Here is a 23831-nt window from a genome sequence, read left to right as displayed (position 1 = left end):
TGGACTTGCTGGCTCAAAGTGTGCGTGCCGATTTGCAAGCTGCTGCTGCAGAGTCGTATTTCTTGGCTGCCATCCAGCAAGGCTATACCGCTCAGCTCAGCGCTCCCACCACAGCCCAGCCAGGGACTTTTCGGAGTCACCCTGCCATTTGTTTTCATTTTGCACTTCCTTGCTTATGATTCAGGTGGAGAGGTTTGCTTCCATCTGTAACTTTCTTTTGAGGTAAGCACGTGTATTTACCTGGCTTATCTTCCTGACCCTTTTCTGGACACCCGCTCTTTCTCCAAGACCAAATTCAAAGCCCACCTCGGCCACGAACCCTTGTCTGCTGTTTCTCAGAAGCTGGAAATGATGTTTTATTTTCTCATCTCTGAATTCTCACTACAGCTCACATCGTAGAACAACTTGTCAAATACCCCTCTGTGTTGTCACTTGGTATCTTCGGCCCCTGTTAGAATCTAGTCTTTCAGGTGGGAAATGGGTCTTACTCATTTCTGTATTACCTGTAGGGCGTGGCATAGTGGGTACTCCATATTCTTAAATGGACACAGACTGTTCTTAAAAATTAAGTTAAAAGTTTTGGTGAAATGAATGCCATCTCATCAAATTGTTTTCTTCCCTTCCTCCCCTTTCCCTTCGAAATCAGTGAGTTTTTTGCTCCATCTGAGACCCAGCTGGGCAGGTGGAGTAACCAGCTGTGGCAACCTTTGTGGGAAGGCTGGGTGTGGCCGCTCCGGGCAGGGCTCTGCTCCGGACAGGACTTGAGGTTGGCTGCCTACCCAGACTTTTTGTCTTTTTGCTGGAAGAGAATCACCACCACCCTCTTTTGACAATTTAAAATGTATTATTAATGGGACTTGCCTGGAGGTCCAGTGGCTAAGACTCTGAGCTCCTGATGCAGGGGGCCTGGGTCTGATCCCTGGTCAGAGGACTAGACCCCACATGCTGCAGCTAAGACTTCACTTGTTGCCACTATAGGACAAAGTCCTGCATGCCACAACTAGAGACTCTGCATGCTGAAACTAAGACCCGGTGCAGTCAAATAATTAAATAAATAAATACTAAAAAAAAAAGCAAAATGTATTATAATTGTCAATCGCCTTATATTAATAAAATCAGGATATGGTAATTATAGAACATTTGGAAAACAGAGAAGGAGAAGAAAAGATTACCTACAGCTCTCCCTCCCCGCCCCCCATACTCAACTCACTTGGCGATAGATGTTTCTTATAGATGCATTTTCTAGGCAAAAATGTTTTATGTTTTTCCCCCAACATCTATAGTGCAGTTCTTTTTTCCTGCCTTCTCAATAGAATGATACAAAAAACTTCCCATGTTTCTCGTCAGCGCGTTCAATGGTTTTGTAATACTTTAAGTGGTTTTACCATAACCTACTCAGCCATGCTTCTGCGATTGGGTCTTTGGGTTGTTCCCATCATGTCAGTGGTGAACAGGAGTGGACAAGATCAGGCACATTGTCTCCTCGTGTTTCACGAGGGCACCTTCAGGCTCACCAGCCCACGCCAGCCCCTCCCCCTCAGTCTCTTCCCTTTGGGGCCGGTGCCCCGTTTGCCTCTCGGCTTGTGTTTCTCAGTATCCGCGTGTAGCAACCCCGTTGAGAAATAGCTTCCTTTTTCAGGAAGAAGACTCAAGTGCTTGAGCCTCGAGGAGTCTGCACAAGAGTGCAGAATCATGGCCCCTGGGGTCAGGGCCTGGGGGCTGCACAGCGGTTGCTCCTCTCCTCCTAGGCCCGGGGTGCAGGGGAGGGGTGGCTAGCCTTGGGAGGGCCACCGGCCTCAGACCTGACCACGCTGCTCTTCCCAGCTGTAAACTCTGGTCCCCGTATTCCAGGCCCCCCAGGAGTTTATGGACTTTCCTGGTGGCTCAGTTGGTAAAGAATCCACCTACAATGCAGGAGACCCGGGGTTCGATCCCTGGGTCAGGAAGATCCCCTGGAGAAGGGAATAGCTATCCACTCCAGTATTCTGGCCTAGAAAATTCCATGGGGAGCCCGGTGGGCTACAGTCCATAGGGCCTGTAAAGAGTTGGACACGACTGAGCGACTAACACACACACACACACACACCGGAGTTTACAGAGTCCCTTCTCTGGCTGGTCCCAGACTTGCATCCTGGGTGGCAGGTCTGTTCCCTGCATTCTCTGGGCAAATCCAGGGGAGCTGCTGGGATGGGCACAGTCCTGGAGTCATCTTTGGGGCCCTGCTTTTCTGAAGAACAGCTGTCCTAACCAACTGTTTACCGTGAGGGGCTGCAGTCACAAAGGCAGCCTGGGCCAACGGTCCAGGCTCTGGAGGTGGAGTAACACTGTCTGAGTTCACATCCTGCCCCCGACAGTTACTTTATCTCTGTGTCTTACTTTCATCCCCAAGTGGGGATGGTAATAACATCTTGCTCCTCTGATGAAATGAGTTAACGTGTATAAACTTCTTTAAACAGTCCCTAATTTGCTAAATAAAAACTAGAGAACTGGAGGCCCAGCCAAGCGTCTCTCTCATACAGCAAGTTGAACCCAGACCTTCTATTGTCCGGTAAGGAGGAAAGAGCCCTGGGTAGGAGCCTGGGGGCCTGGGTTCTGTCCTGGCATTGCCTTCTAACTTCCTGTGTTTCTTTGACAAGTCACTGCCCCTCTCTGGACCTCATTTTGTTTTTTTTTGTTGTTGTTGGGTATCCATCTTTGTAAAATATTAATTAATTAATTTGGCTGCCCCAGGTCCTGGTTGCATCATGTAGGATCTTTCCTTGCCGTGAAGATGGTCTATTTGGGGTACACAGGCTTAGTGGCTCCACGGCATGTGGGATCTTAGTTCCCTGACCAGGGATTGAACTCATGTCCTCTGCATTGCAAGGTGAATTCTTAACCACAGGACCACCAGGGAAGTCCCCACGAGTGAGGCCATCTTGAAGGTTCTTCTCATTGTAGAAAATTCTTGGATTTTTGTGACTTAAAAGGATGCGAGAAATCTCAAGAAGGGTCGGGTTTTGCCAATTGAGCCCCCTGCCGACCCCCGCCTCGGTCCTCGGTGGGGGCTGGCTGAAAAGACTGCTGGGCAGGAGGTCCAGAGCCCTCTAGGATTTTTCCAGGTTGTGCTCTGTGCAGGTGAGCCCTCCTCCACCTGGATGGGGAATTAGAGTATCTGGGTCACCTGGAAATGGGCCATGGGAGAACTCGCCTCCTCAGAGTGTGAGACCTGTGCCGTCCTGCCCTGTGGTGTGGGCCGCCGGTACACCCCGGCCCTCAGAGCTCACCACTTGCCCCCGAGTTCTGTGTGTGAGTGAAACCGGTCCTTATCCAAGAGCCTGTGTGTATCTCTCCACCTCGAGCAGTTACATCAGAAGGCCAGATATGCAGAGCTCCTGCCATCGGGGACCCAGCAGTAGGCTTTTGGTCTGGTTCTTTCTATGGACAGCTAGGAGGGAGTAGGAGATGGCTGGCCAGGCCCCAGAGGAGGGAGCTGTGCCGAGGAAGCGGGTGGAGACTCGTGGGTTCTCTCCTGGGTTCCACAGGTTCCCCAGGCCTGCTGGCCAGGCAGCAGAGCCTCGCCTGGGTTTGTACGCAGTGTGTCGCTGATGTGTCTGTCTGCATGGTGGGAAGGTCCTTGTCTGAACTGTAGGTTTGGGCTGGGGTGTTCTATAAGGTCAAACCCAGCATGGGGCATCAGCTCCACCCCCACCCCCCCACCAGGTTTAAGTCGGCTGTTGGCATGACCAGCTCGGTGGGTCCTTGTATAAATGAGAATCCTCCTACCATGGTGGCCAGCACTGGCCTGACTCTGGTAGGGGCCTCAAACAGCTCAGGCACTCCTGGAGGTAGCAGAGCCCAGGGGCAGATCATGGACTCAGCAGTTAAAGGACCTGGGTTCAAGTCCCTGCTCTGCCACTTCCTTCTTGTGTGACTTGAGACCGCTCTTTGTGCTTCATTTGCGTTGTGGGCTCAGTCCTGTCCGGCTCTGCAGCCCCATGGACCGTAGCCCGCCAGCCTCCTCTGGCCATGGGATTTCCCGGGCAAGAATACTGGAGTGGGTTGCCATTTCCTCCTCCAGGGGATCTTCCCGACCCAGGGACTGAACTTGGGTCTGTTGCGTTGCAGGCGGATTCTTTACCGTCTGAGCCACCAGGGAAGCCATATATACCAATTAAACCAATGCTTGGCACATGATGGACCCCTTGTCAGTGTTCGCTATTATTATCTAGTTTCTTCAACAAGTTGCGGTTAGTTGATTTCCTGGGCAGTTGGCAGCCCACCTGCTCTGTTTATTTTGAAATGGGGTCCCTCTTTGTTCAGCCATAGCTTGTCTAGGATGGCAGGTGTGTGTGTGTGTGTGAGAGCTGTGTCACCTCTGCCCGGGCCTGGAGGACAGCTCCTGTGACAGCCTGTGTGCCAGGCCTGGTGGCCACTGTGCCCACCCCTCCCAGGCCCTCCTGGGCTTGCCACCTCAGGTTGCCTGCATCTTAATAGCTGTCCTGGTTTGTCTCACTCTGCTGCTCGGTCAACTCACTGGGGCACCTGTCAGAACAGGTCTGCTTGTGTTGCCTGCTCTTGACCTGTCAGTATTAGTAGGGTCAGGAAGGCTCTGGGGTGAGTGTGTTCCAGCCTCTCCTGGCCCTGTCTGCATTTGCCCCTTTTAGGGGGACACATGAAAATAGCTTGCAATTTGCCATGTGTATGGACTCGCTCAGGAACATGCTCAAGAATCTTAAGGGAATCAACAAGTCAGAATTTTAACTAAATTTAACTATTTTCAAAGAGAGCATTTTCTTGATAAAGATGTCTGGCTGTGAGTATTAACCATCTACCAGGCCTAGTGCTGGGCTTCCCGGGTGGCACTAGTGGTAAAGAACCTGCCTGCCAGTGCAGGAGACGCAAGAGATGAGGGTTCGCTCCCTGGGTCGGGAAGATCCCGTGGAGGAGGAAATGGCAACTCACTCCAGTATTCTTGCCTGGAAAATTCCATGGACAGAGGAACCTGGCTACAGTCCACAGAGTCGCAAAGAGTCGGACACGACTGAGCACTTGCGCTACTGATACTGAAGCCTAGTGCCGGGCATCGTACATCTCCTGCCATGAAGGTGGTCCTGTTATTCCTCCATTTTACAGATGAGGAAACTAAGGCATAGAACGGCTGAATAACTGGACTCAGGCAACTGTCCAGCAGTAGAGCTGGGATGTGAACCCAGGTCTGACCATCCCTCTAGGGAGAGCTGGGCTGGCATTCCTGGGATGGCTCAGTAGTGACATTCTGCTGTCTGAGCCCTTTCTCACTCTCCATAGTGTTGGTGATGTCAGCCCCGTTACAGCTGAGGGACGTGCACAGGGCTTAGGGACAGACACCCTGTATCTTTGAGCCTTTGTGCGCTGGAGAGGGTGGTCCCAGAGCTGATGTCACCTCAACCCCACTGCAATTCCGTTCCTGGGTTCCAGGTCCGATTTCTTTCTTGTGTTACCTAAGCCCTGTATGTCCTTATCTTGCTCTGCCCAGATAAAACGGTCTCTTAAGAAGAGAGCTGGGAAGATTTTATAACAGAGAAGGCTGTGGGTAGTCGAATGGCCTTGGCAGATCCCTGGTGAAAAGAGGTGTGGATACACTTGCCAAGCACCCCCGGTCTTCCTTTCCTGAGAGATGTCTGAGGGGTCCCAGCCGGGAGTGGCCCCAGGGAGTCCCACTGTTTCAGCTGCGTGCTCGTTTTTAGTCTATTAAAACCATTTTGTCTACTCTGGGGGCTTGGGGGAGGGGTGAAAGCACTGACAACTGGACTGAAGATCGTGGCGGTGGGGACTTCCCTGGTGGTTCAGTGGTTAAGACTCCAAGCTTTCATTGCAGGGAGCACAGGTTTGATTCTTGGTCAGGGAATTAAGATCCTCCATGCCGCAGGGTGGCCAAAGAAAACAGGAAAAAACCCTGATTCCTACCGATAGGTCATTCTCTGGGAATACGTCTAAAATAATATATATATATATGTTAGTCCCTCAGTCGTGTCTGACTCTTTGTGACCCCATGAACTATATGTAGCCTGCCAGGCTCCTCTGTCCATGGGATTCTCCAGGCAGGAATACTGGAGTGGGTTGCCATTCCCTTCTCCAAACACATATATTTATGTATATAAAATACATATATATATATATATATATATATAAAACATATATATTTGTATATATACATATATAAATAAAAATACATAAATACATAAATAAAACACACATATATATGTAAAATACACACACACACACACACATATATATATCTAAAAGCATGGGTGTGGAGTTGCTGCCTCAATGCAGTAAAGGCCGTGTGATCTGAGGGATGTCACTTAGCCTCTGAGCCTTGGGGATGAGGATGGTCCTCATGGGCCCGTGGGGAGGGTAGGTTAGGATGAGGGCTGTAAACTGTGACGCGTGTGAGGCATCTGCCCAAGATGCCTGATCTGCACACGATCCAATGTCATCTCTTGGGTGCGCTTCAAGCTAGAACGGACAGTCACATCACTAGTGGGGCATCCTGGTCTCACCTGGAGCTCAAGGTGGTGGTTCAGTGTCAGAGGTGTTGCTTAGACCTTGATGGTAGAGAATGGATTGTAAAAGTGGGGGTAATGCTGACCCCACCCCACCCCCCACCTTGTGCTCAGAACTGTTTCTACAATCAGATCTCTGCCTTGTTCCATGGGAGCCTGCAGATATCTCAGCAGATCAGTAATCCACCCCGGCCATTTGGACACTCACCTTTTGGGATCTCCCCCCACCCCCTGTCCTGGGCTCCCTGCTAGTCATCAAAGCCACAGCCTTACCCATGACTAAGGCCACAGAGATGGGAGATGGGATTAGATATATGCAGGTGCCTGCGGGCATACTGGCTGCATATGGGCATTCCAGCTGCTGGATACGTCTTATCGTTCTGTCTCCATGGTGATCTTTGGAGGCCGATCTTTCCCCTCATTTACAACAGAGGAAATGATGGCTCAGGGACATGGTCCATGGCCTGCAGTCCTTGAGCTGGTAGGAGGTGGGGGTGAGATTTGAACTTGAGTATCTCTCTGGCTCTGATCCCCATGATCTTTCCATTGAAGATGGGGAGAGCTCCCTCTTTCTCTTGCAGGAACACCTGGGCAGCTCTCCTTGAAGGGGATGCAGTGCTCTGCGTGTGGCCTGGAGGGGGCAGGCTGGCAATGCTCCTCCTGGAGCTGGCCGCTCTGGCAGTTTCTGCGTCTCTCCAGCCTCTTTCTGTCTGATCTCCTCTGGGGGTTTCAGGAGGAGCTGAAGATGGGGATTCTGGGGAATGACTTTTACTTTTGGTGGGTGCAGGGCACCCCTCTGCCTGGGAGGTGGAGAAGGGGGCAGACCTCAAGTGGGGAGCCACCTGGGCTGAGGTGCCTGGGCCAAGTTAGACCTTGGGGCCTGAAGGCTTCTGGTGGGTAGCCGGCCCCCTCCCCACTGAAGCACCGAGCTCCAAGAAGTCAAACACGTGTTGACTCATTTGTTGGAGAAATTCAGCTCACGGGCTTCCTGCATTCCAGGGTGCTGGTATGCCAGAAATTCTCTGGAGGAGCAAGCAGGGAAGTCTTGTCTTAGAGTAAAAATGCTAATAAAACATCTCTAGAATCTGCTCCTTCCTTTTCACCCACACAGCCACTGACTAAATTACCTTTTGTTCTCATTTGCTGAATTGCCTTGGCTGCTTAATTGGCTTCCCTGTTTCTGGTTTCTCCACACCCACTTCAATCTGTCCTCCACATGGTTTCCAGAATGATCATTCAAAAATGCAGATCTGACCACGTTTCTGCCTTTGTATTCCTCCCCACGCCTGCAAGATTGAGTGCAGATGCCTTAGTGTGGCCTTCCTGGACCTTCCAGAACCTTCTGGGGTCTGCATGAGGGGTCTGCCCCCTGGCTGACTTTGCTCTCCCGTCTTCCCCATCCCCTCTAGTCTCTGGCTACTTGCCATGTAAATATATCCCTTTCTTTTTTTCCCCATAAAGGTTTTCTTGTGACTGGCCTTGCCTCCGCTCTGCCCCCCACCTGGGTGTCGTCCCTGCCCCTTACCTTCTGTCCGTGTGTCACACTCCACACCCCACCCCAACCTATTGAATCCATTTCGGGGATTATCTCCTCTTTGATGTCTTTCTAGGATTTCAGCCCCCCCACCCCACAGACCCAGTCCCCCTGGGATCCCACAGACCTCTGTGGCAGGACCCAGGTGGCATACTCCATGTGGCATCAGCTGTCCCCATCTGGAGGGCCCCACCCTCCCTCTCTGTATGGGCTCAGAGTCTCTCCACGTGGTCCCTCCCTCAGAGTGGTCATGGTAAGAAAATAAAAAGTACAAACCAAAAAAGAAAAAAAAGTGGCTAACTTGGGCTTAATAAAAATGTAGCTGCTCTTTGAAATTTGCGAAGACGTTTGGAGGAGTGCTTGTGAATTGCACGGGGCCCCAAGAAGAACGGAGAGATACCTTTTTTTTCCTTCTGTAGGTTTTCCAGAAGCAAACAGGAAGACTTACAAGATTTTAGAAGGAGGCTTGAGATAGTGCTGGGAGGGATTGGAGGCAGGAGGAGAAGGGGACAACAGAGGATGAGATGGCTGGATGGCATCACCGGCTCGATGGACGTGAGTTTGAGTGAACTCCGGGAGTTGGTGATGGACAGGGAGGCCTGGCGTGCTGTAATTCATGGGGTCGCAAAGAGTTGGACACAACTGAGCGACTGAACTGAACTTGAGATAGTGCAAGCTTAATAAATGTTAGCAGTAAAGACTGCTTTCGACCGCAAGTAACAGAAAATGTGAGTTCCACAAACAGACTCTGATGTTTCTCCTGCAATGAGAAGTTTGGAGTTAGGTGGCTCATGTGTTTAGCAGCTGGACAGAGGTGTCTTTGGACAACTCTTGGCTATTCTAATCTCCAAAGCAGGGCTGTGGGAAGCCCCAGAGACTGCCCCACTTGTGAGGGAAACACTTTCCCGGCATTTCCAGCGGACACGCCCTCATATCTCATTGCCCAGACCTGTCATACATAGTTAATTTCAAAGGGAGCTGGAGGTGGGGCCCGATCACGAAAGAGCCACGCTGGATCCCATCCTAGGTCGATTATGTGGATGTAAAGTCAGGGTTGAGAACCGCTGACTCGGATCAGTTCATCACCTGGCATGGTGCTGCCCTAAACAAAATCGGCCTGTGAGTGCAGAAGAGGTCAGGCATGGCTATCAGATGGGTAGTGAGCAGCACCTAACATGGCACCCATCATGCCAGGGGAGATGGCTATCACATTTGTCAGCCCCGGGTATTCGAGGAGCTCTCCTGCCCTGGCCGCTCACCCCTGCACGGTTCTTTATCCTTTTCTGTGACGGTCTCAGTTGCTAGGCAAACAGTTGTGTTTCTGGAAAGAAAGACCTGCCTCCCCAGTATACACATTGCAGGCGCTTTCAGATCAGGGTTTGAAGTGGGCCCACTGGCAAGAACCCATCTTTGCCGTTAGGTGCAGCCTCTGCCTTTTTTCCAGGTCTCTGCTTGATAATTCACATCTGGGTCCCTTCTGGTGTGCAGTGGCAGGAACTCTCTGGGATTTCCTCTTGTCATCCAGGGCTTGAGAGCTAAGCCGTGCTCTGTGGGCTGGTGAACTTCAGACAGGCATGTGGAGTATGTTTGAGTTGAGACACAGGCTGTGTCGATTAAGGGGTCTGGTTTGTGGGTGCCTCAACCCCTGTGTCTCCTGACGGCTGCTCAGCAGACGCGCTGAGTGTTGGGGCCATCAGGGATGCTCCGACGGTGGACATACCTTCTCCCCTTTCTTTGTCTTCCCCCGTCCGGTCAGATCTGTCTGTGGACACATCTGTCACTAGTTGATGACGCATCTTACACATCAGTTCTTCAAGCTTATGCACCAGGCTGCTTATGGCCATGTCACAGTGCCTCTCGGTGCCGGGAGCCCGGACCAACTTTCCCGATGATTTGTTGAACGGATGGGTGATGTATAGAGGTTCTTCTTCCTTCTCTCGTGTCGTCAGTTCAGGCCCAGGGCAGTTAGGGGTTGAAGCAGGTGTTTGGCTTTCTCATGATTTAGTCCAGTATGTTCCCGCAGCCCCTGAGGACTGCTGGTTCTGAAAAGCCCATGGGGGTATTGGGCGCTTGTAGTGTTGAATTGACGTGGGAAGCAAACCTGCCACGGCAGCCCCAAGACTGCTCACGCACTGGCTTTTTAAGGCCAGCGTTGCTTTCTAGAGCACATTCACTTGGCCCACCCTTGGCCTCTCAGGTAGCAGCTGTCTTAGGATATGTAGGTCAAGGGAATGCCTTTCTCTTGGAAACCTTTCCTTCTGAGTCTCAGGACCTCAGTGGAATGGCAGGTGTTGCCGAGAAAACGAGGCTCCTTGGCTGTCCACCCTAGCCTGGCTCAAGCTCCCTCTTTCCCCAGAAGCCTCTTGGATACTTCTGAGCCTAATTGGTCCCTCCTTTCCTGCCTACTTAACACCCCCAGCACCAGAGCAATTAGAATGGGCGATGCTATCTAATGGGGATGCTAATTGCGCAGAGGAACTTAACAAAGTCATCATTGCCTCTGGGCAGGGTCTCCTGCTATAATGGCCCCTGGTACTCTCAGCCATCAGCAAAACCAAAGACAGATCCTATTTTGTCTTGGTCGGGGAGGTGGGGGTGGGTTTGAAGCTCCCATTTGCCGCTGGTTGTCAGGCCCCAGAGTTCGCAGCCCCACTGGAGCCAAGGAAGAGGGCGGGAGGCCCTGAGTTTCCAGCTGTGGCCTTCTCACCCCTGGCCTCCTTGGGAACGGCTCCACTTGTGGTCTGGGGCAGATTTGTTTGTTTGTGTTTGAAGTTCCCCGACTCCGAGTTTGACGTCAGGGCAGGGTTGCTGGCGGGAGGCGGGGAGAGTGTCTCTGTAACAAATGCACGTGTCTGGCAGCTTCTCCTGGAGGGAGAGCACGGGTGCGTGGGGTGGAGGGAGCGAAGGATGGCTGGTTGCGAAATGCCCAGTTTGGGAACTGAGGTCACTTTCTCCTCTGCTCATCCCCACTTTCCCTGGCATGCTGGCTCTGCCCCTTGCCTGCTCACGGCAGCCCCCCGGGTACCCTTGAGAGATCCGTGGGACTCAGCAGTGCCAGGGCTGAGGCACTCTTGGAGCCAAGCTCCTGGTCACACCCACAGGGGAGCCGTCAGCTGAGTCATGACCTCCAGAGCCTTCCTTACTATCTCAGAAATAATTTCGCAACATGTTGGCCATGGCAGCCAGACCAGACTGCTTAGCTGGCGGAGTTAGCCGGGGGTCCCCAGAAGCGCACTCCAGTTTCGGGGAGGAGATGGGAGAAGTAAGAGGAGCCGCCCCAGGCCCTGGCAGACCTGGCTGGTGCCCAGGAAGGAGCTGCAGCTTCAGGGACTGTCCAGGGAAGGCTGGAGTAAGTCCTGAGAGCTTTGGCGACTTCCTAAAGTTTGGGATGGGTTAGACAGGGACCTGGGCTTCCCAGCTGGCACTAGTGGTAAAGAACCCTCCTGCCAGTTGCAGGAGACATAAGAGACACGGGTTCGATTCCTGGGTCGGGAAGATCCTCTGGAGGAGGGCTTGGCAACCTACTCGAGTATTCTTGCTTGGAGAATCCCATGGACAGAGGAATCTGGAGGGCTGAGATCCATGGGCGTCGCAGAGTCGGACATGACTGAAGCGACTTAGCATGCATGAAAGCACAGGAATATGGCACTAGCAAAGACTGCCATGGACGTCCTCTTAAGACTATTTCGTGCAGCCCACCTAGGAGGAAGGAGTCAGGGTCCCATAGGTGTGGGTGAGCTGGAGGCTGGTCCGTGAACTGTCCCTGCTGGCGGGAGGGCTGAGTGAGCCGGGGGAAGGGGTGGAGGTGTGCAGGGGCCTGCAGGGGCCTTGCTTCACTCTGCAAAGCATGGTAGGGTCTCCTTGAAAGGGGCAGTCCCCTGGCATCGGGCAGGGTGGTAGTTGGTTTTAATGATTTCAGAGCAGGGGTCAGGTGTAGCCCAGAGGGTAGGTTCTTACACAGAGGACCAGAGGCGGTGGCCCATCGTGGCTGGAGAGTGTGGAGAATGTAGGGCAGTCTGTGGCTTTTATTCAGCGGACTCACTGCCTGGGACAGTCTGGACATGACTGGATCTGATTGAGCCAGGTAGGCTGCCCAGCACCCACATCTTGACATCGCTCTTCTTGTCTCCCATCAAGAGTCTGAATGGGTTGTGACCTTTTTGGTTGTACAGAGCTATTCTGTGGGAAAATGCTATGCTTAGGGACTTTGGGGTTGTGTGAGTGTTGGGACACCATGCTTACCTCCTGGAATTTTCATTGAGAACCCAGGGAGAGAAGAGGATAATGTACTAAGTAAATAGAAGAGAGAGACTTGCCTGGCGGTCCAGTGGTTGAGACTCCAAGCTGCCAATGGAGGGGGTGTGGGTTTGATCCTTGGAGGGGAACCAGGATTTTTACAAGCTGCATATATGGAGAAAAAATAGATACGATTATGATTACTACCAGGGTTGCTGATTGAGGATTGAGGTGATCTGCATAATTGAGAGAGCTCACTGTTGTACATGGGAGTCTGGTGTCCCTCTCCGCCTGTGCTGGGATTCGTTGCCCATTTATGCCTGTCACCTCTGTCCTTATAGACTGGCCCGCCTGCCCTGCTTGAGATGGCACGTCCTGGGACTCTGGGAGGGCCTGGCACTTTGCCGAACGTTTTACATCCGGATTTTCTCATGTAAATCGTCACAGTAGCCCTTTGGGAAATCAGCCCCATTTTACAGGTGGGGAGCTGAGGCTGACAGGTTACATCTGTGTTCACTGCTGGGGGAGGGTGATGGGGAGGGGCTTGGAGGCCAGGTCTCTGTGTCCCGAGAGCCAGAGTTCTTCCTCGGAGCTACACTGCGTCTTGGGTGTGTTTGGTGTAACCTGTGGAAACCTTCTGGGGCTTGTGTTTTTGTTGGTGGTGTTGTTCCAAGCTCTTTCACATATAGTTATTTTGACTCCAGCTTCTCTAAAACAATACCGTTTTATGGTAAGATTGAAGCTGAGCTAAGGGAGATTTCCCCAAGAGCCTTGATCTTACATGTCAGAACTGGAACCGGAGCCCAGATCTTTGAGCCTCGGACACTTGGTGAACACTTGCCATGCGTCATGTCTTGGTGATACCAGCGGCTGTTTGTCGGCTGACTTGATGCTCTTCTGCTCCTTCTTTAAGTCTGACTGAGCCTCAGGGCAGGCGCAGGATGCACGCTCATGACGTGAAAGAGTATCAGAGGTGGACGGAGACTTTCGTTCCAGCCTCAGTCCGCCCCTGTGGCCATGGTGCTGATGACTCTTTCCCTCTCGCCGCTGGGTCCCATTGCTGAAACCCCAGGTGTTCTTCCCTTCTGGAATTTCTATCTGGCGGTTTTGTGGTTAAGAGAAAATGACGCTACCCATGAAAGGCCCTGGTGGAGGCCCCTAGGGCTGGGCTGGCCAGCCCGCTGTGGTTTGTCTGGGAAAGTAACCCCTGGGTGGTTCTACAACTGTGGCCAACTTTCCAAAAAGTGAGAGCAGTCTTATTTTGCTTGGGTAGGCACTGTGCGCAGCACGCCGGACACCTCCTCCAGTAGAACACAAATCTGCAGGTGTCGTTTCTTCTTTCCAAGCTTCAGGACACCAACCCCCCCTTGCCCATGACTCATTCTCCTTCCTGGTCTTCACGGCCAGCCAGGGCTATGGATTGTCACCTGGGTACAGTGAGGAATTCCTTTAAGTTCTGCTGGGTCCTACCCACTAGTCACTCTGGCTGCCTTTTGACAGGAACTCTGAAAAAAAATGAAAGTGTTAATTGCTCAGTTGTGTCCGACTCTTTGCAACCCCATGGACTGTAGCCCGCCAGGCTCCTCTGTCCATGGGATTCTCCAGGCAAGAATACTGGAGTGGGTTACCATTCCCTTCTCCAGGGGATCTTCCCCACCCAGGGATCAAACCTGCGCCTCCCACATTGCAGGCAGATTCTTTACCATCTGAGCCACCTGGGAAGACCAGTGAGGACCTCTAGCAGCCTTTAAAAAAAGAAACCTTTCACTCCGCTTCAGGGGAACCCACTCTGATTTTTGAGACTTTCCTGAGCCATCACTTGTCCAACTGACGTTTGTTTTCAACTCTCATTTTAATAAACATGAGTGCCTGTCAGGGCTACAGAATGTAATATGTGTTCAGTTGTTCATTCATTCAACAAAGGTTTTACCATAGCAGACCATGCGCCAGGTGCTATGCTGGCTCCTGGGGACACAGTGGTGATCAGGTGATCAAGAACATAGACTAGGCACCTGGCCTCAGGGATTTTCCCACCTAAAGAAGGAAGAAGACAAGCCAAATATTAAATGTGTGATCTGATAGAGGACAAGGGCTGAGGGCCTGGAGGCTGAAAAGGGCTGGACTTGGTGATGGGGCTGAACTAGAGAAGCCCCCAGATCCTGGCTCATTGCCAAGGCCAGGTTGGCTGATCTTGATGTTGCCCTGTGTTGGCCAAAGTCTTAGCACAATGAACAGGTTATTCATCGGCTCCCAGGGGTGTGGCCCTTGAAACACTCCTGCTGGGGACGGATAGACCTCTTTGCTGCTGATGTCGATGTCAATGTCAGCAGCCCGACCTTGTTGCTTCATGCGGAAGAGAATGGTTTTGACTTTGCACAGTTAATTGATTTATTGCCCTATCTCTGGTCAGCAATTTGACGCTGTGGTTTGAGAGCAGTTTGGAGTGGAGGGCAGGCTGTGGGAAACCGTTTAATGTGGGGATGAGGCCCTTGTATTTCCTTCTCTCCTTCCTTTCTCAGGCATCTTTGAGCACACATTATGTGCCAGGTGCAATAATAGGCTTGAGGGGACAGTCCAACGCGGTGGGCATAGTTCCTGCCCTGGTGTATAATAATGGGGGACTAAGCAACCCACTCCAGCATTCTTGCCTGGAAAATCCCATGGTTAGAGTAGCCTGATAGGTTACAGTCCATGGGGTCGAGAAGAGTCGGACACGACTTAGAGACTTCACTTTACAACCTAGTTTTGGGGGGAAGTTTCCATACTATAGTTCAATCCTCCCACCTGACTGTGAGCTGGAATCATCCTTGCTCTTGTACAGATGAGAGAACCAAGACTCAGGACAATTAATGAACTTTGCTAAGGTCACACAGTTAAATGACAGAAACTAGATCTGAATCAGATTCTTTTTTTTTTCTTTTTTTAAAATTATGAAAGTATGATAACACATTTACATAACACATTAAATTATCAAAGTCTGATAACACATTTATGTTACAAGACATTGCAAAATACAAAACAAAGTTACATGTAGTTCTACTATATATTACAGTTCTTTTTTTAAGTGGATAAATTAAGATTTTCAGTTGGAGTTCCAGTATTGAATCCAGATTCTGTTCAACTCCAAAATCTGTGCTGTGTTCACTGCCCCGGGAGCTCACATCTGGAGGGGGGGACCCGGTTAGAAGCTTGAACATGAGGCCCTCTGTAATAGCGGCTCCCAGAGAGGTGTGGACAGGGCACTAGGAAGGGGAGAACGGGGAGGATTCTAATTAGCCTAGGGGGTCTTGACCAGACCAAGGACACTGTGGCTGGAAGAGAGAAGGACGTCCAGCTGCTACAGACATTTGAGCCAGAGGCCCAGGAGTACAGACGTACAGAAAGTATTAATATTTGAGGACCAGCTCCTAGGTGAGTGCTCACCTGGAGGACTGGGTGGGTCAGGGGTAGGGTGGAATGGAGATGAGGCTGGAAAAGAAAGCTGAGGTCCTGAACTCGGAGTGGCCTCTCGTCACACTTGGAGAAGGGCTCCCCAGGTGGTGCTAGTGATGAAGAACCCGCCTGCCAATGCAGGAGACACAAGAGACGATCTCTGGGTTGGGAAGATCCCCTGGAGGAGGGCACAGCCACCCACTCCAGTATCTGGAGAATCCCTTGGACAGAGGAGACTGGCGGGCTAGGGTCTATAGGGTCCCAAAGAGTTGGACACACTGAGATATTTACAGATAAAAGAACAAGGAATGAATTAGCAATAGCAAAAACTCTCGGGGGTGGTGGGGGGGCAGTAGGTACTGGGAAGTGGCTCCCGAGGGCAGGGTTCATTCATGCAAGACTTTGAAGGTGGTGCTTGTCTTGAGGGGAAGCTCCCGAGTTGCCATCTCGGCAGCTCTCATGGGGTCCCCGGGTCGCTGAGTCTCAGTGGGACCTTCCCTCTTTGGGTTGTCGCTCATTTCCCTCTGTTTGAGTCCACTCCCTCTTCTTAATCAGTCCCAGCTGCACTCTGCCCTGAAGGTCTTGCCCCTCCACATTCCTCAGCACGGTGTGAGGCTGTCGGGCCCAGCATTTGTCAAACAGAATACTAGTATTTACTCTTATTTGCAGCTTTAGCCTTTTGAGACTCTTTTGAAACCCGTGGATGGGCTTTGCCCGGAAAACGCATAGATTCATGTGTCTGAAATTTGCATGCATTTCAGGGAGCGGGTCTTGAAAGCCTCTTGGTGGACCCCAGTCAGGGACCTTGGCCAATAGAGCCACAGCCCACCGGCCTGGCCGGCCCTCAGGATGTGCGTGCCGTGGGCTGGGCACTCATGCTGAGGGCTTCGTTTCTTCTTAGCCTCCCTGAGAGGGAGGTTCTATTCTTACCCCCCATTTTCTGGAGCAGGAAACTGAGACTTTCCTGGGGGCTGGGCGTTCTGTAGCTTGTCGGAGGTCACAGGGCTCGGGTGTGTCTGAGCCCTCGGGTCCTAGCCCGGGTAATCTGATTCTTGGCTGGAAGTCTCTTAAGTGGAAGGTTACTCATCCTCCCCAGGCCCCTGCGTTTTTCACATCATCCATCGCTGACTGCCCCTACCCCTCCCCTCCTCCCAAGCAGGAAGCCCTTCTTCTTCCCGTTCTCTGTTCTGCCCAGTCTTGCCCATTACTTTCTGAAGAGCGTGGTCCTTGGTGGGAGGTGGGGAGGGTGGTGTGGCCGCCGGCCTTGGGTGGGACAGAGGGTGGGGGTTGGTTCTCTAGGCTTCCCTGCTGGCTCTCCCAGACCCTACTCCTCTTCTCCTGCTGCCTCGGTTTCCTGCTTCACCCTGCTTGAATGGCAGCAGAGGGGCCACCCGGCAGGCCCCCGTCCTTATCTCACGGCTCGTGTTTGCCAGAGCTCCCCGAATCACGTCCACGTGCCCCGAGTGAACCCGCTTTTCTGTCCTGGGCTCCCCGCAGGCGAAGCTGCTCCGGTACATCTGCAAGCAGTGGCACTGCAAGCTGAGCGTGGCTCCGGGCGAGAGGACCTCGGAGCTCGACAGCTACCCTCGCTTCAGCGACTGGCTGTACACCTTCAACGTGAGGCCGGATGTGGTACAGGTACGGGGACTATGCCATGGGGACTGGGGTCTTCGGGTGGGAGGTGGGCGAGGTGTCGAGCAAAGGGACCACACACAAACCCGAGGACCGGCTCCACAGTGGCTACGACCCATGGGGCAGGGGACGGCAGCCACAGGAGGGACCCAGGGACACGTGGCTCTAGCATGCGTCCTGGGTGCCATCACTCTATGAGCCAGACAGCCTGACCCCACCGCTCATAGGTTCATCATGAGGACAGCAGCCAGCGTTTCTGGAAACACTGACTGTGCAACAGACACGGTGTTGAATACTCTGTATAAATAATCTCACTGCATTCCCAAAAAGCCCTGTGAAGGAGTTACTATCATGATTGCTGTTTTACACTTGAGAAAATTAAAGCACCATTTTATACTTGAACAAATTAAAGCGTGGATAGGTCAAATAGCTTGTTTAAAATCATACAGCTGATAAATGATAGTTTTGGAATTTAGAAGCAAGGATCTGAGTTTAGTTTTCCCCTGTAAGGCCAGTAATAATACTGTTTTCCTTCCTTTGTTCTCTTTTCCCATCCATCTAACCTACCTACCTACCTACCCACTAAAGTAATCAACCAGTATGCAAGGAGAAGGTCAGAGGTCAGAGGCAGCTCTCCTGGGGTATCAATAAATCAGTGCTTGACAGGTGTTGTTCACCCAGGCAGGTCTTTTAAATCCCTCATTTCTCTTCTAAAATGGAAAAGATGGACTTTACTGTTGTTGTAAAAGTAACACGAATTCATTTTATTTAGACACTTTGGAAAACAGAAGAAGAAGGGGGAAACAATCACATACATATTACCACCACTCAGAGAAAAATCTGTGATCATTAAGATTTTGATAGTTCCTTCCAGCCTTTTTTTTTACCCTAATACTTAAGTCTTTAAAAAAAAAAAATCTCTAGATGGGTTAGACCTGTGCTGTCTAGTAAGGTAGCTAATATTATGTTCTTGGAATGTGGCAAGTCCACACTGAGATGTGTTATGATTTCAAAGACAAATTCAAAGATGTGCTGAATTCTGACGACGTGATCCAGAAAAAAAGAAAATAGTAATAACTTAATATTTAATCTGTTGAGATGCTATTTTGGTTATATGAAGCTAAATAAAATGATTTAAATTTATTTCATATATATTTACTTTTTAAAGTGTGGCTATTCAAAAATTAAAATTTAAGTATGTGGTTTGCATTATATTTCTCTAGGGCAACACTGATTTAAACCATCCTGAATAAACAATTTTATATTTTACTCTTATCATTGGACATGCTAACCAGCATGTTTTCCTTGTATTTTCACACTTGGTAACCACCTCCCGACCACTTTCTTTCAGGAGCTTTATAATGTCTGAGTATATGTGCTGTCGTTTACCAGGCAGAGGTTAATTCCAGTTGTTGACTATTGTATATGTCATGGTGGTTAATATTATTTATGAAGCTGCTTGTATATTTAAGAATTTTCACTAGGAGAGAGTCCTTGGACAGGAGGTGACTTGAACTTAAGAAATTCCTGTCATGGGTGAGAGAAGATGGGGTGAATGCGGGCTACCCACAGGGCTCTTCTAGCACCTTACACGCTCCCAGCCCTGGCCCTGGCCCCAGTGGTCCTCACAGTTGTGACCTAGGTCAACTTTTAAGAAGCTGGCAGAAAAGAGTTGGCTCATGAGAAGTTTGAAGGAAACTGCTTTGTGAGATGGGGGTGCCTTGGGTGTATTGTTAACAGTCACAGGCACGCATGCACATAATATGTGTGTTGTTAGTCGCTCAGTCACGTCGGACTCTTTGTGACCCCTTGGACTGTAGCCAACCAGGCTCCTCCGTCCATAGAATTCTCCAGGCAAGAATACTGGAGTGGGTAGCCTTTCCCTTCTCCAAGGATCTTCCTGACCCAGTTATTGAACCCGGGTCTCCTGCACTGCAGGCGGATTCGTTACCGTCTGAGCCACCAGGGTACCACCAGCCGCTTAGTCGCTCAGTGTGTCCGACTCTTTGTGACCCCATGGACTCATGGCCCACCAGACTCATGTCTGTAGCCTACCTGGAAGGTGCTGGGGCCCCACGTGGGCAGTGACTTGCCCAGCATCGCATCAGCGTCATCCCTACTTGATGATGAGGACCACCGGCTTCAGAGTGGCCAAGTTACTCTATGAAGGTCCCCAAGCTGTTAACAGGGGCAGACTTGAGGGTCAAACCCGGGGCTGCTGGACTCCAAACTGTGCCTTCTAACTTCCTTTCTTGGGCTTAAGACATCTTTGGCAGATGGCTTTGCTCCGTGAGGGATTTCCCTCAGATCTGCAGAGATATGAAATATGTTGGAGACCCAGCCTCACCCATGTCCGTCTTTGAGAGAGGAGCCAGCCATGCCCAGGGCAGAAGCTAGGACCCTGGAGGCAGGCTGCAGGAGCTTTTTGGCCTCTAGGGAGCCCTCTGGTGGCAGCCGGGACAGGGGTCTCCCAGCCGGGCCCAGAGGTGTCGTGGATCCTGAGCTAAGTGTTGTCTGAATCACAGTCACGCGTGAGGACTTGCCTAGTGGTCCAGTGGCTAAGACTCCATGCTCCCAATGCAGGGGACCCGGGGTTTGATCCGGGGTTGGGGAACTAGATCCCACATGCTGCAACCAAAGAAGACCCCACGTGCTGCAACTAAGGCCTGGTACAGCCAAATGAATAAATATTTTTAAAAAGCAATCAAAAAACAAAGTCAACTGTAATAGTCAGAGCTGGGTGTAAATGAGGGGAGAGCTCATTTGTGCACAGGTTCAGGCAGGCTAGAGAGCCCACGAGCCAGGTGTGTTTGGGAGCCTGGATGCTCCCTGGTGGAGGGCACTGGGGCAGAGTCTGAGCAGAAAGCAGCTGTGTGTGGGTGCTGGGATCGGGGTGAGATGGCAGGAGTGTCTCCGGTTGCTCGGTGTTTTACTTCAAGATATAGTGGAGACGCATGCCCCTCCCTCCATGTCCCCTCACCCCTCCACCTCCCTGCCTACACCATGGTCCAGGCCCCCATCCTCTCGCCCAAGCTCCTGCAGCAGCCCCAGAACTGTCTCCCTACTTTATCATTGACCTGCTTCATTCCGTTTTCCACACAGCATGAAGAAATGTAAATTGGACCACGTCATTTTCCAGGGCTTCCCATTTCTTTCCGAATAAACACCAGATGCCTCACACACTTTGACCTCTGCCTGTCTCTGACCTCATTTCACTAACCCTCCCCTTTACTCCCTCTGGTCTGACTTTTGCACCCACTCCCTTGCTCCCTGGGGTGCTCTTTCCTAGGCTTATCCCTTGGACATCATTGTAGTGTCAGAGCCATTGTCACCTCCTCCGTGCAGTCTTCCCTGATGGGCAAAAGGCCACTCATATTTCTTTTTCTTGAATTTTTTATTTTGTACTGGAGTATAGCCAACTTTCAGTGTTGTGATAGTTTCAGGTGAAAAGCGAAGGGATTCAGCCAAACATATACATGTATCCATTCTTCCTCCAAACCGCCCTCCCACCCAGGCTATACAGTAGGTCCTTGTTGGTTATCCAGTTTAAATATAGCAGTGTGTACATGGCCATCCCAAACTCCCTGACTATCCCTTCTCCCCAGCAACCATAAGTTTGTTTTCTAAGTCTATGAGTCTCTTTCTGTTTTGTAAGCTCATTTGTGTCATTTCATTTTAGATTTCACATGCAGGGGATGTCATACATTATTTCTGATATTTCTCCTTGTCTGTCTGACTTTCTTCACCCAGTATGACACTCTCTAGGTCCGTCTATGTTGCTGCAAATGGCATTATTTCATTCTTTTTAATGGCTGTCACTCCATGTTTCTTAACCCCACCAATTGTGTGGACTCTGACCGGCTCCCACTCCACTCTGCTAGGCCCTGATGCATCCTATGTGCTTACAGCCAGAATTGGTTCTAGAATAGGTTGTTGTTCAGTCACTCAGTCGTGTCTGACTCTTTGCAACCCCATGGACTACAGCATGCCAGGCCTTCCTGCCCTTCGCCATCTCCCGGAGGTTGCTCAAACTCGCCCATTGAGTCGATGATGCCATCCGACCATCTCATCCTCTGTCACCCCCTTCTCCTCCTGCCTTCAATCTTTCCCAACGTCAGGGTCTTTTCAAATGAATCAGTTCTTCGCATCAGATGGCCAAAGTATTGTAGCTTCAGCATCAGTCCTTCCAATGAATATTCAAGGTTGATTTCCTTAGAGATTGACTGGTTTGATCTCCTTGCTGTCCCACTTAAGAGTCTTCTCCAACACCGCAGTTTGAAAGCATCAATTCTTTGATGCTCAGCCTTCTTTATGGTCCATCTCTCACATCCATACATGACTACTGGAAAAGCCATAGCTTTGACTCTTCGGACCTTTGCTGACAAAGTGATGTGCCACCTAGGTAGGCAGGCGCACATTTCAGAAACCAAAGTTCCAAATGGCATGAAAGCCACACCCCTTTCCACAGTTGAACTCAGACAGAATCCTTTGACTTCTGAATGTCAGCGAAACCACTGTTTATTTTCCTAAATGAATGTTTTATTTTGGAATAGTTTTAGATTTACAGGAAAGTTGCAGAGTCCGTGCAGGGTTCCCGTCTGCACTCCTCACCCAGCGTCCCCTGTCATTAACATCATATATTACCAGGGTACATTTGTGAAAACTCAGAACATGGCATTGGTTTATGACTACTAATTACACTCCAGATTCCATTTGGATTTCACCAGTTTTTCCATTGTTGTCCTCTTCCTGGTCTAGGTTCCAATCCAGGGTACCATGTTGTTCTCTTTAAACATTTATTCATTTAGTTGTGGCATGCGGGATCTAGATTGAACCTGGACCCTTTGCTTTAGAAGAGCTGAGTCTTAGCCACTGGACCACCAGGGAAGTCTCACCACATTGTTTTTATTCACATACAAATTTGTTTCCCCCCCCTTTTTTTTTTTTTTAAATATATATAAGATGCTAAAATGGGATCATAGGATAGTATCATCCTGAGGTGTTTAGTTTGAATTTCATCTCTGTGTTGGTCCATGCAAGCCCACCTCATTCTTCTTTCTTTTAAAGTTATTTATCTACTTGTTTGGCTGTGCTGGGTCCTGCAGGCTTTCTTTAGGTGCAGACTTTCTCAGTGCTTCTCACTGAGGCAGCTTCACTTGTGGAACATGGGCTGTAGGGCGCACGGGCTTCAGTAGTTGCGGCACGTGGGCTCAGGAGTTGCGACTCCCGGGCTCTCGAGCACAGGCTCAGTAGTTGCGGTGCGTGGGCTGAGTTGCTCCAGGGCATGTGGGGTCTTCCCAGACCCAGCCCTGCCTCCTGCATTTGCAGGCGGATTCTTTGCCACTGAGCCGCCAGGGACGCCCACTTCATTCTTCTTTAGCAATAGAATAGGAAGAAGTTGGGTTTCTCCTCAGTATTTCAGGAATGGCTGTGTTGGAGCCCTCCAGAAGGTATCAGCTTGTGCCCAGTAGAAGCTGTGTGCCAGGCAGCGTGGTGCCTGGCATGTGGGAAGCCCTGGCATGTATTTGCTGGTGAAAAGTGACTGAGGAATGAGCAAGAGTCACAGTGGGATGCAGGCTGGGGGTGCCAGACTTGAAAACGGGGTCTCTGTCTTTTTTCTGTTCAGTTTTTGGAGAAAAGATCCAAATCCATGAAGCCTGGCATTTCCTTATGCTGAGCTGTGGGGGTGCACTGGTGCAGTGAACACCCTCAAGACGGTTTTGCCAGGACTGCTCCCGGAGGCCTCTGGGAATGCTTTTTGTGTGATGGGACTTGTCTCTTCAGTCTCTTGGGGTTTTCTGTTGCTCCTGACCCTTCATGGCTTCGTGACTAGGGCTCTGATTTTTCTCTCAGAAAAATACCTGCACTGTATGTGTGTGTAGCCCTGTGTCCATGCATAACCTCCTCCTTCCTTTTCAAAATCTCCTTCCCGGGCTGCATCCCTCGCCACGCATGTGTGCTAAGTCACTTCAGTCATGTCCAACTCTTTGTCTATGGACCATAGCCCGCCAGGCTCCTCTGTCCATGGGATTCTCCAGGCAAGAATACTGGAGTGGGTTGCTCTGCCCTCTTCCAGAGGAATCCTCCTTATTCAGGGATTGAACCCACATCTCTTAGGTCTCCTGCATTGGCAGACATGTTCTTTTCCATTACTGCCACCTGGGAAGCCGTTTGTCCTTCTAGAGTTATCTAAACATTATTTCAGCTTTGTCTTTAAGATTTCAGTCACCAGTTTGTGGTCATACAGTCTCCAGGAAAGAATGCCTTTCTGCTGTATGAAGAGAGGGGCTGGACATGGAAGTGGCCACAGGGCAGTGTGGCTCCCCTGGGGTCCTGGTGTGGACGAAGGGACTCTAAACTCTCCCTTCTTTTCCCACCAGGGACACACCCCAGCCCTCTCCAGCTCCAGAGCCTGCTTCGGGCCCTTCTGACCTGTGTGACCCCTGACCCCTTCTCCTCGGATGCTGGAG

General features: G+C 50.8%; 1 protein-coding gene across 2 annotated transcripts in view; it reads left to right on the top strand.

Annotated features, from left to right (window-relative positions):
• Nucleotides 1-23831, top strand: part of KSR1 (kinase suppressor of ras 1) — a 161480-nt gene that overhangs the window by 72012 nt on the left and 65637 nt on the right. For both annotated transcript variants that reach the window (XM_086355605.1, XM_086355604.1), the window contains exon 2: nt 17227-17367. In XM_086355605.1, the coding sequence (XP_086211731.1) occupies nt 17227-17367 (141 nt within the window). The remainder of the gene's footprint in view (nt 1-17226; nt 17368-23831) is intronic.

This window comes from Bos grunniens, chromosome 19, assembly GCF_055505025.1.
Source record: "Bos grunniens cultivar Pamir isolate PY7600 chromosome 19, Bosgru_T2T1.0, whole genome shotgun sequence".
NCBI classification, from domain to species: domain Eukaryota; kingdom Metazoa; phylum Chordata; class Mammalia; order Artiodactyla; family Bovidae; genus Bos; species Bos grunniens.
Note: the sequence above shows the minus strand (reverse complement) of the source record. Positions and strands in the feature narration are given on the sequence as shown.